This window comes from Amyelois transitella, chromosome 3, assembly GCF_032362555.1.
Source record: "Amyelois transitella isolate CPQ chromosome 3, ilAmyTran1.1, whole genome shotgun sequence".
Taxonomy (NCBI): domain Eukaryota; kingdom Metazoa; phylum Arthropoda; class Insecta; order Lepidoptera; family Pyralidae; genus Amyelois; species Amyelois transitella.
This window is the reverse complement of record NC_083506.1, coordinates 12,792,146-12,804,567: the sequence shown is the minus strand read 5'-3', so window position 1 is coordinate 12,804,567 and position 12,422 is coordinate 12,792,146. Positions and strand designations below refer to the sequence as shown.

The window sequence follows — 12,422 nt, the reverse complement described above, 5'->3', positions numbered from 1 at the left end:
GCCTCAAAGTAATTTAAAAAGTACTTTCAAATTTTGAAACTTCGAGATTATTTCTATTCTATGTAGCGTAGTCTCCGTGCAAAGTTTACTCTGTGTTTATATCTTGTGTTATTTGGCGCTATCTCGTCACAGCTCAGCTTCCTTTTTTCATCTCCTGCATATTACGTGGGTTAAATTTTTCATTTTAAATTAAATTTTGTGAGAGTGTAACGGATCGTAGTGGGCCCGGGATTTGTTTATGAGATAGCGTTTTGAAAGCTACAGTCTGGTACAGTTTTAAGCAGTTTTGCGTGCGTGAGTTAAGTATATTATATGATTTTCTGTTCCGATGAGTTCCCGGCACCAATACAAAAAAAAATATGACAACTCCAACTCTTTCCTATGGATAACGTAAAAGGCAACTAAGAGATAGGCTTACAAACTTGGGATTCTTTTTTAAGCGATGGGCTAGCAACCTGTCACTATTTGAATCTGGTATAGCTGAACGTGGCCATTCAGTCTTTTCAAAACCGTTGGCTCTGTCTACCTCGCAAGTTATTTAGGCGTGATAGGTGATAGGGTATGTATATGATTTTCTGGTTCGATTAGGTTACATTGTTAACATAATAAGATTTTAAAACTTTATTTTATTTTATCTGGAAAACATACAGTCTACATACATCTTGTACAAAGTCTCATTTAGTTACTTTAGACCATTTACATGTTTTCGCATAAGTGTATCAAAACGCAAAAAAAATTTTAACATGTATATAAATTACATATATATTAAAAAAAAAAACAAAAGAAATATGGTATGTACCAGTTAGCACCTAATTATTATTGACAGTATGAGAACCAATAAACCAAGATTTGGTAACAAAATTTTTAAAACAAATGTGTGTTGAATTGAAATGTTTGAGCTCTCAGGAGACAATCAGCTTGTTCAATTCCTTAACAGATCTAATAAAGAAAGAGTTTTTGCCTATAGTTGGTCAAGCTGGTGGGGATAGTATCTGTGTAATATGTCCCTACATACACACATATGGTCACGTCTATAATATGTCCCTACATACACACATATGGTCACGTCCATATGTGTTGGCTCTGTCTACCCCGCAAGGGATATAGACGTGATTATATGTATGTATGTATGTTCTCTCGTTACGCTAAGAATTCCAAAAATTAAATCCTCTCTTAGTCAAAAACTACACGCCTTTAAAATCATAGATACATTAAATGTAGTTCTGTAATACACTACTAGACTGTATGTGTCTTTGTAATAGAAGGTTTTATACGCTGATATATAAAGTAACATTACATTAGGTGCAACAAATAACAAGCAAACCAGACGGCTAGCGCTAGTCTAAATAGTAATATACGGCAACAACGGATGTCGCGACCATACTAGCTTTAATTTATCACCACTATAGAGTAGGGTGTCTATATTATTTTAAAAAATGTGTACAAAATATTTGTGTGACAAAAAGTGATAAAATTTCGAGCATGATTTGTAAAGAATAGATAAGAATTATCTTCAAAATTCGATACAATATACACTTATTGATGTCACATAACTTAAATCTAATTATATCTACTATCGTTTCCAAAGCGCATGTGTAGAAGAAGCGGCGGAGCTAACTAAACTGCAGCATTTTCAACGGACGTCAATTAAAAAAAAATAGATCTCTTAAATCTAAATCGAGGACTACATTAAAAAATTTGAATGAGTTAAAAACTAATGATATCGATACGAATAAAAAGAGGTAAGATGTCCCTGTCTAACATTCTGTGAAATGGGCATGTGCTTCAAGTTATTATTAATGCACATCAGCGTTGGTTGTTAACGATATTGCCGTGTGGTTTCCGACAGTTAGGAACGAACCACTCCATGAATGAATGACGTAAAAGGCGACTAAGGGATACGATTATAAACCTGCCTGGGATTCGACTTTTTGGCACTGAACTAGAAACCTGTCACTATTTGAGTGTCAATTGTATCATTAAGCCCTAAAGCTGAACGTGGCCAATTAGCTTTTCAAAACTATAGGCTCTGTCTACCCCGCAAGGGATAAATAATGTATGTAATGTAATATATGTTTTAATCGCTCATATTGAGCGCAGTAACGTGTAATTTCATGAATTTATTGGGCAATCAAAATTTTTTATGGCCGAGATTTTAATTAGCACCTTTATTGGTCCCAAAGGCCTGTTTATTGCTTGTATGAGATATGGACATTGCCCGAAATACTATATATGTATCTGTTTTATTATTTCACTAGTTTATTTTCGTAGTTCTGTCCGACAAAAATAAAATAAAAATCCTGTGTAATTTTTTCTTTATGCTTCGTACACCTTAGTGTTTCATGTTATTTTTATATAATACAATAGTATTTTGAGGACATTTGAGGAAGGAATTCGGAACAGAACTAATAGTATAAAAAATCGAAACAAGTTGTTAGAAGTTTGAATTTAATATCATAAGGAAAACAAAAACAATTCTTTTTTTTTAAAACTAAGGTGGTAATTTTTATTTAGAATAGGACCACTCCATCTCTTTCCTATGGATGTCGTTAAAGGCGACTAAGGGATAGGCTCATAAACTTGGGATTCTTCTTTAAGGCGATGGGCTAGCAAACTTTCACTATTTAAATCTAAATTTTATCATTAAGAAAAAAAGTTGAACGAGGTCTATTAGTCTTATCAAGACTATTGGCTCTGTGTACCTCGCAAGGGATATAGATGTGATTTTATGTATGTATGCTATTAATTTTTTTTAATTCCCATTGTTTTCAACAATTCTGGTCACCCCACGTCCACATTGCCCCATTCCGGACATGATAAAATTTAGTGTAGGCTTATTCATATTTATGTTGTGGACAGATTCGGTTTCCTGTTAACACACATTTATGAAATATTATGTGCTATATGTTCTGTCAGGGATGGATTCTTCTTTAAATGTCGCAAATCGTTCTTAATAGTTTCAATTTTTTATTTTATTTCTGGTGATGTCGGCAGGGGAACGTTTGATGCAAGTCGTATCCAAAAGATTGATGTGGAAGTCATTGAGAGAGGCCTAAGATTAGTGGACGTCCTACGGCTTATATGATGCTGATGATGAACTTTTTTGGTTCACCAGATAACCGATTTCTTATAAATTTTACATACATATACATACACTAGCTGTGCCCGCGACTTTGTCCGCGTGGAATAGTTATTTTGGGCATCATTGAAGAAGCTCTCAAGGAGGAATTATTTTCACATTTTCCATTATTTCTTTGCTCCTTATAGTTGCAGCGTGCTGATAAATAGCCTAAAGCCTTCCTCGATAAATGGTCTATTAAACACAATAAGAATTTTTCAATTCGAACCAGTAGTTTCTGAGATTAGCGCGTTCAAACAAACAAACTATTTAGCTTTATAATATTAGTATAAATATGGTCGCAGATGAGTAGACAGAGCCAACAGGCTTGAAGACTGAATGGCCACGTTCAGCTATTAACGAATTAGAATTAGGATTCAAAAAGTGATAGGTTGCTAACCCATCGCCTAAAAAAGAATCCCAAGTTTGTAAGCCCATCCCTTAGTCGCCTTTTACAACATCTATGGGAGAGAGATGGAGTGGACTTATTCTTTTTTTTATTGGTGCCGGGAACCACACGGCACTTAAAAAGTTTATTCGAAACCTTATAAATTATTTGTCTCTGTTGTCAAATATATAGTTTCACGCTGACAATGCCCAATTGTTTTGGAAAGTATAAATCAACTTTTGTTTGCAATACCTACCTACATAACGCAAAAATATGAGGACAAAATGAAATACGGTCCGATAAAAACTTTGTCTATAAATTTCTTACATCTTACCTACGATGGCAAAACTCCTTACTACTTGACTAAGTGTCGTTCATATCGAAATAAAAAAATATATAAAAATTGACATAATTATCAATAAGTAAAATCCAGCTGACTCGGCTGACCGATAAAAATAGGAAAAAAAAACATATATATACCTACAACAGTTTTTTTTTCATGTTTCTAGTTTTGTTTTTGTGTTGAAAATGGATGATTTGTCGAGGGAAATTAGAGATGTCCATATTCATGAGGCCTAGTAAGTGAAATTGTATCATACTGTAGCGGGAGTGATGATGATGACGACCAAGGGGAAGATCTTCCGCCAGGCTAGGTGTGATGCCTGGGGAACCGCGCGACAGAGGATGTTGTGTCGGAGGTTGTAAATATGCTCCAATCCGTGAAATCTTTGCTTGCGCGATTTAGATTCGTTGAGCGGGTCAATATCTTCGCGATGATGACAGTTGTTGTGTGATTGGCTGTTGTGACGTGTGGCGTAGGGATGTCGCCATAATCCTATCCCTTAGTCGCCTCTTACGAAATATGAAAGAGTTGGTGAAGTCCTTTTATTGGTGCCGGGAACTACACGGCACCTCGGCAAGTAAATTTCATTCCATTTTTGGATTTATACTTATTTGTGTATATTTATTTTTGTTTAATTTATTTCCTCATTCTATTGTAAACAACATTATACCGTGCCATGATTGTGCCGTGTGGTTCCCGGCACCAATTTAAAAAAGAATAGGACCACTCCATCTCATTTCCCGTGAATGTCGTAAGAGGCGACTAAGGGATAGGCTTTTAAACTTGGGATTCTTATTTTAGGCGATGGGCTAGCAACTTGTCACTATTTGAATCTCACAGCTGAACGTGGCCTGTCAGTCTCTTCAGGACTGTTGGCCCTGTCTACCCCGCAAGGGTTAAAGACGTAGCTATATGTGTATATGTATGTACAACATTATACCACATTGTTATTCTAAATATGTGGAATACGTCTTCTCAAATGGTTGCTTCAATAAATTTTACCTTTGAGAAGCCGTGTGATGCGGTCAATTTGTATCTAATTGGATTCTAAGAGCCAATCAAGGGTATTAATTGCAAACCAGTAGTTTGTACAATACAATATACATACATACATACATATGGTCACGTCTATGTCCCTTGCGGGGTAGACAGAGCCAACAGACTCGAAAAGACTGAATGGCCACGCTCAGCTATTTGGCTTAATGATAGAATTGAGATTCAAATAGTGACAGGTTGCTAGCCCATCGCCTAAAAGAGGAATCCCAAGTTTAAAAGCCTCGTTTTCCTTTTTGACCAACATCCATTTGAAACATTTGAATAGAATAGAATAGAATAGGATTTATTTTCAAAATTGGATACAAGGTATCACTTATTGACGTCACATAACTTAAATCTAATTATAACTACTACCGCTTCCAAAGCGCATGTGTAGAATAAGCGGCGGAACAAACTACACTGCAGCATTTTCACCGGACGTCAATTTACAAATATAAATCTTTTTAATCTAAAAAGTGGACAAATGCACATTGTCTACATTAAAAACATGAATGAATTTGTTTCCGTCACATTGCCGAGTTGTTACCAGCAGCAATAAAAAAAGAATAGGACCACTATATCTCTTTCCCATGGATGTCGTGAAAGGCGACTGAGGATAAGTTTATAAGTTAAGTTTGGATAATTGTGACGTTATTGAAGAAAATGCTGCAGTGCAGTTCGTTACCGCTTCTTCTGCACTGAGGCTTTGGAAGCGGCAGTAAACTTGGTTTTAAGTATTATATTTTACGTCAACCAATGTTGTCAAACCAAAAAAATATGACAAATTATTAAGTGATGTTTGAAATGTCCCATAATCTATACTAATATTATAAAGCTGAAGAGTTTGTTTGTTTGAACGCGCTAATCTCAGGAAATTCTGGTTCGAATTGAAAAAAAATTTTTGCGTTGAATAGACCATATATCGAAGAAGGCTTTAAGCTATATAACATCACGCTGCAACTATAAGGAGCTAATAAATAATGGAAAATGTGAAAACAACGGTAATTATTGTTAATACTTGAGGGCTTCAATGATGCCCAAAATAACTATTCCACGTGGACAAAGTCGCGGGCACAGCTAGTAATGAATAAAAATAATTTCATTAAGCCAAATAGCTGAACGTGACGTTGTTCTTGTTGAGTCTGTCTACCCCGCAAGATATACATCAAAAGTGACTCTGTGGTATGTAAATAAAACATAATACACCGGTATGATTGCAGGATTGCAGAATAAATGCAGTGGAAATGAGAGCGTTAAGGAGTATGATGGGTGTGAAATTGAGTAACCGGATAAGGAACAGCGTGATAAGGGAATGTTGTGATGTGAAAGAAGATGTAGTTACAGGAATAGAAAAGGGTATGTTGAGATGGTTCGGTCATGTGGAGAGGATGAATGAAAGCAGGTTGACTAAGCAGATATACAAGGAGAGTGTGGAGGGAAAGGTCGGAGTGGAAAGACCTAGACGAACATATCTTGATTAAATTAAGGACGTCCTGGTAAAGGGTCAGGTCAAGAGTACCCGAAACCGCCGAGCTTGCATGAAGAGAGTTATGAATGTGGATGAAGCGTTCAGAAGTATGCAGAGATCGTGGCAAGTGGAAAGGGGTGGTCTCTGCCTACCCCTCCGGGAAAGAGGCGTGATTTTATAATTGTATGTATATACATAATATAGTATTTCTCATGAACGTGGCCTTTCAGTCTTTTTAAGACTATTGGCTCTGTCAACCCCGCAAGGGTTATAGTTGTGATGATATGTATGTATGTATATATATTGTTTGCAGGACGTCACATCAGGCGCGGTACCCTGCTGAGTTCGCTAATGTTCTCCACGCAGATGGTGAATGACGTCACTGGAGAAATGTACACGGACCATTACGACTGGCAGAGGTCGTTCCTGGGGCATAACGTTAGTATTATACATACATATGATCACGTCTGCATCTCTTACGGGGTAGACAGATTGTTTGAAAGGCTGATAACCCACGTTCAGCTGTTTGGCTTGCTGAAAGTATTGAGATTCATAAATATACATATATACGGGACAATAAATATATACAGGACAAATTACACGGATTGAGATAGCCTCGAAGTAAGTTCGATACTTGTGTTACAAGATACTAACTCAACGATACTATATTTTATAATATATACATAATTATATAGATAAACATCCAAGACCCAGGCCAATCAGAAAAAGTTCTTTTCTCATCATGCCCTGGCCGGGATTCGAACCCGGGACCTCCGGTGTCACATACAAGTGTACTACCGCTGAGCCACAGAGGCCGTCTCTTCATATAAAGTTACAGGTTGCAAGCCCTAAAAGAAGAATTCCAAGTTTATAAGCTTATCCCTTAGTCGCCTTTTACGATATCCACGTGAAAGAGATGTCCTAGCGTTGGCGCGTACAAGTTTTAACCTGTTCGAATTAAAGAGCAATCGAAGGAAAGAGGTAGTCTCTGCCTACCCTCCGGGAAAGAGGCGTGATTTTATGTATGTATGTATGTATCAAGGAAAACAAAAAAAACATAGGTACATACATATGGTCACGCCTATATCCCTTGAGGGGTAATTTTGATTTTAGATAAACAGAAGTTAAAATTACACTTCGTTTACAGTTCAAATGGAAGTTAAAATTGCACTTGGTTTACAGTTCAAATGGAAGTTACAATTACACTTGGTTTACAGTTCAAATGGAAGTTACAATTACACTTGGTTTACAGTTCAAATGGATGTTACAATTACACTTGGTTTACAGTTCAAATGGATGTTACAATTACACTTGGTTTACAGTTCAAATGGATGTTACAATTACACTTGGTTTACAGTTCAAATGGATGTTACAATTACACTTCGTTTACAGTTCAAATGGATGTTACAATTACACTTGGTTTACAGTTCAAATGGAAGTTACAATTACACTTGGTTTACAGTTCAAATGGATGTTACAATTACACTTCGTTTACAGTTCAAATGGAAGTTACAATTACACTTGGTTTACAGTTCAAATGGATGTTACAATTACACTTGGTTTACAGTTCAAATGGAAGTTACAATTACACTTGGTTTACAGTTCAAATGGAAGTTACAATTACACTTGGTTTACAGTTCAAATGGAAGTTAAATAAATAAAATAAATAAATAAATATATACGGGACAAATTACACTGATTGAGTTAGCCTCGAAGTAAGTTCGAGACTTGTGTTACGAGATACTAACTCAACGATACTATATTTTATAATAAATACTTATATAGATAAACATCCAAGACCCAGGCCAAGTTACAATTACACTTCGTTTACAGTTCAAATGGAAGTTACAATTACACTTGGTTTACAGTTCAAATGGAAGTTACAATTACACTTGGTTTACAGTTCAAATGGAAGTTACAATTACACTTGGTTTACAGTTCAAATGGAAGTTACAATTACACTTGGTTTACAGTTCAAATGGAAGTTACAATTACACTTGGTTCACAGTTCAAATGGAAGTTACAATTACACTTGGTTTACAGTTCAAATGGAAGTTACAATTACACTTGGTTTACAGTTCAAATGGAAGTTACAATTACACTTGGTTTACAGTTCAAATGGAAGTTACAATTACACTTGGTTTACAGTTCAAATGGAAGTTACAATTACACTTGGTTTACAGTTCAAATGGAAGTTACAATTACACTTCGTTTACAGTTCAAATGGAAGTTACAATTACACTTCGTTTACAGTTCAAATGGAAGTTACAATTACACTTGGTTTACAGTTCAAATGGAAGTTACAATTACACTTCGTTTACAGTTCAAATGGAAGTTACAATTACACTTCGTTTACAGTTCAAATGGAAGTTACAATTACACTTGGTTTACAGTTCAAATGGAAGTTACAATTACACTTGGTTTACAGTTCAAATGGAAGTTACAATTACACTTGGTTTACAGTTCAAATGGAAGTTACAATTACACTTCGTTTACAGTTCAAATGGAAGTTACAATTACACTTCGTTTACAGTTCAGCGTCAGTCGGCCACTCCAAGATGGCCAGACGACCAGTTTGGTGCACCTGGTGAGGTCCTGGCTGGGGACCCATGAGGAAGCTCAAGTGAGTACCGGTTTACATACATACATGCACGCATGCACGCATGCACGCATGCACGCATGCACCCATGCACACATTCACACACCGCTTGGTTCCATTTCACATTGATGTCGTGTCGTAAAAAGCGACTAAGGGAAAGGCTATTAGGCTAACTTGAGGTTCTTATTTGAGGCGATGGTCTAGCTACCTGTCACTATCTGAATATCAATTTCATCATTAAGTCAAACAGCTGAACGTGGCTTTTCGGTGTTTTCGCGACTGTTGGCTCTGTCTACCCCGTAAGGGATAAAGACGTGGCTGTATGTATGTATGTATACAAATTCAATGATCCTATGTTGGAAAACGTCCAATAATTTAGTAAATATAAATTCAATCTACGAATTTCGTAGCACCGTCTACGTCGTAGCAATGGTGCTACGATCCGTAGCAGATTCTTGTCAAAATTGACCTTGTCAGTTAGACCTGTATATATGTATGTTTGTCCTGTCGCCGAACCGATTTTGATGCGGTATTCAGGAAAGTGTTTGTTACACTTAGGAGAAAGTTTTACAAATTTAACCGACTTCAAAAAAGAAGGTTATCGATTGGAGGCGGCTCTCTTTTTACAAAAGTTATTTCTGTATATATAAGAGGACACTGACTGACTCATTGACTAATTGGCCTAGAGTTTTGACATTTGGCATGTATACATATAGACAATTTTGATATTTTAATCGACAGTGTTGGGCTAGCAACCTGTCACTATTCAAATTTCAATTCAATCATTAAACCAAATAGCCGAACGTGGCCATTCAGTCTTTTCAAGGCTGCTGGCTCTGTCTGCCCCGCAAGGGATATAGAATAGAATAGATATTTTCAAAATTGGATACGAGGTATCACTTATTGACGTCACATAACTTAAATCTAATTATAACTACTACCGCTTCCAAAGCGCATGTGTAGAAGAAGCGGCGGAACAAACTACACTGCACCATTTTCATCGGACGTCAATTTAAAAACGACGATTTTTAGACGTGACCATATGTATGTATAAATAACGGCCTCTGTGGCGCAGCGGTAGTGCGCTTGTCTGTGACACCGGCGGTCACGGGTTCGAATCCCGGCCAGGGCATGATGAGAAACGAACTTTCTCTGATTGGCCTGAGTCTTGAATGTTTATCTATATAAGTATTTATTATAAAATACAGTATCGTTGAGTTAGTATCTCGTAACACAAGTCTCGAACTTACTTCGAGGCTAACTCAATCTGTGTAACAAAAATAATTATTGAAGGTAATGTGCCGTGTGGTTATCGGCACTAATACAAAAAAGAATAGGACCACTCCACCTCTTTCCCATGGATGTCGTAAAAGGCGACTAAGGGATAGGCTTATAAACTTGGAATTCTTCTTTTAGGCGATGGGCTAGCAACCTGTCACTATTCGAATCTCAATTCTATCAATAAGCCAAATAGCTGAACGTGGCCATTTAGTCTTCAAGACAGTGTTGGCTCTGTCTACCCCGCATGGGATATGGACGTGACCATATGTATGTACATATCATTAAGCCAAATAGCTGAACGTGGCCATTCAGTCTTTTCAAGACTGTTAGTCTTTTCAAGACTGTTAGTCTTTTCAAGACTGTTAGTCTTTTCAAGACTGTTAGTCTTTTCAAGACTGTTAATCTTTTCAAGACTGTTAGTCTTTTCAAGACTGTTGGCTCTGAGATATGGACGTGACAATATGTATTGAAGGTAATGCTGGGCAGCGTGTTGGTTGTGGTGGGACTGTGGTGGCTGGTGCGAGCTGTATTGTCTCTGGTTATCCACCTCGTCTGCCCATTGCTGGTCGTCCTGCTAGCCGTGGTGAGTTTCTCATTCATACATACATACATATATATATATATATATATACTAGCTGTTGCCCGCGACTTCGTCCGCGTAACCCACACTAAAAATGACGAAGTTTCATACAAACTTGCAACCCCAATTTCACCCCCTTAGTGGATCCCTCCTAATTAAAATCTACATACCTTCCTGCCAAACTTCATCTTTATTGGCTCAGTAGATTTCGAGATTTCGTGATTCCTAAGTGAGTGTTTTTCGCTTTTATATATATAGATAATAGATAATATCCCTTGCGTGGTAAACAGAGCCAACAGTCTTGTAAAGTCTGATAGGCCACGTTCAGCTATTTGGTTTTAAGATAGAATTGAGGGTTAACATAGAATTCAAATAGTGACAGATTGCCAGCCCATCGCCTAAAAAAGAATCCCAAGTTTGTAAGCCTATCCCTTAGTCGCCTTTTACGACATCCATGGGAAAGAGATGGAGTGGTCCTATACTTTTTTGTATTGGCGCCGGGAACCACACGGCCACGAGTTACTCGTGTATTATTATTAATTCTTGTGGGTACTGTTAGTTGAATGTACTTTATAATGGAGATTATAGGACCATGGAATAGAATAGGATAGAATATGATAGTGTATGATAGTGTGATAGTGTATGATAGTGTATGATAGTGTATGATAGTGTATGATAGTGTATGATAGTGTATGATAGTGTATGATAGTGTATGATAGTGTATGATAGTGTATGATAGTGTATGATAGTGTATGATAGTGTATGATAGTGTATGATAGTTTATGATAGTATGTATTGTCCCTGATAATCCACCTCGTCTGCCCATTGCTGGTCGTCCTGCTAGCCGTGGTGAGTTCCTTGCGTGTTATTATTAATTCTTGTGGTTACTGTTAGTTGAATGTACTTTATAATGGAGACCCAGAATAACATGTAGGCTACTGCTTTTTATCCCGGAATTCCCGCGGAATTGATTCCACGCGGACGAAGACGCGGGCGGCCTCTAGTTACTAGATGTAAGTATTATGTTTTAAAGTGGACAAAGTTAATTGCATGCATTATACATATATACATATGTATAATTACGTCTATAATAATTTGTTACTTGTCGCATAGCAAATAAACATTAAATCATGTACATAATATACATATCTGTTATATGTAGATATTTAATTAATTTATGACATTTGTTGTCAGATTTGCGTGCCCCAACTCCGAGAGCCACTCTTGGGTCAGAACTACCCAGCCTTGGCCAACCTGCTGAGGTCCATATTGCTGAAGCTGGCGGAGAATCTCAAGGCGTGATAAATTACAATCGTGAATATATATTTTCGTACTTTATTAGGTTGTTTGATTCACGAACATATTGTTACAGTTTTATTGAAGGTCTTATTAGTGCAGTGTGGTTCCCGGCATCTCCATCTCGTTTCCATGGATGTCGTAAAAGGCGACTAAGGGATAGGCTTATAAATTATTTTAGGCGATGGGCTAGCAACCCGTCACTATTTGAATCTCAATTCTATCATTAAGCCAAACAGCTGAACGTGGCCTATCAGTCTTTCCAAGACTGTTGGCTCTGTCTACCCCGTGAGGGATAAAGACGTGATCATATG

General features: G+C 37.0%; 1 protein-coding gene across 1 annotated transcript; it reads left to right on the top strand.

The window, feature by feature from the left end:
- The first annotated feature begins 4,010 nt into the window (after positions 1-4,010).
- Positions 4,011-12,114, top strand: LOC106132973 (uncharacterized). The gene is made up of 5 exons (XM_013332553.2): positions 4,011-4,084; positions 6,666-6,790; positions 8,886-8,975; positions 10,705-10,815; positions 12,007-12,114. Exons 1-5 carry the CDS (start codon positions 4,039-4,041, stop codon positions 12,112-12,114), a joined length of 480 nt encoding a protein of 159 aa, XP_013188007.2. The 5' UTR covers positions 4,011-4,038.
- Positions 12,115-12,422: the final 308 nt, after the last annotated feature.

Coding starts and splice junctions, on each gene's coding strand:
- LOC106132973 (XM_013332553.2), top strand. CDS start 4,039: ATGATTTGTCGAGGGAAATTAGAGATGTCCATATTCATGAGGCCTA. Junction 4,085..6,665: donor GTCCATATTCATGAGGCCTA/GTAAGTGAAATT, acceptor TATTGTTTGCAG/GACGTCACATCAGGCGCGGT. Junction 6,791..8,885: donor GGTCGTTCCTGGGGCATAAC/GTTAGTATTATA, acceptor CTTCGTTTACAG/TTCAGCGTCAGTCGGCCACT.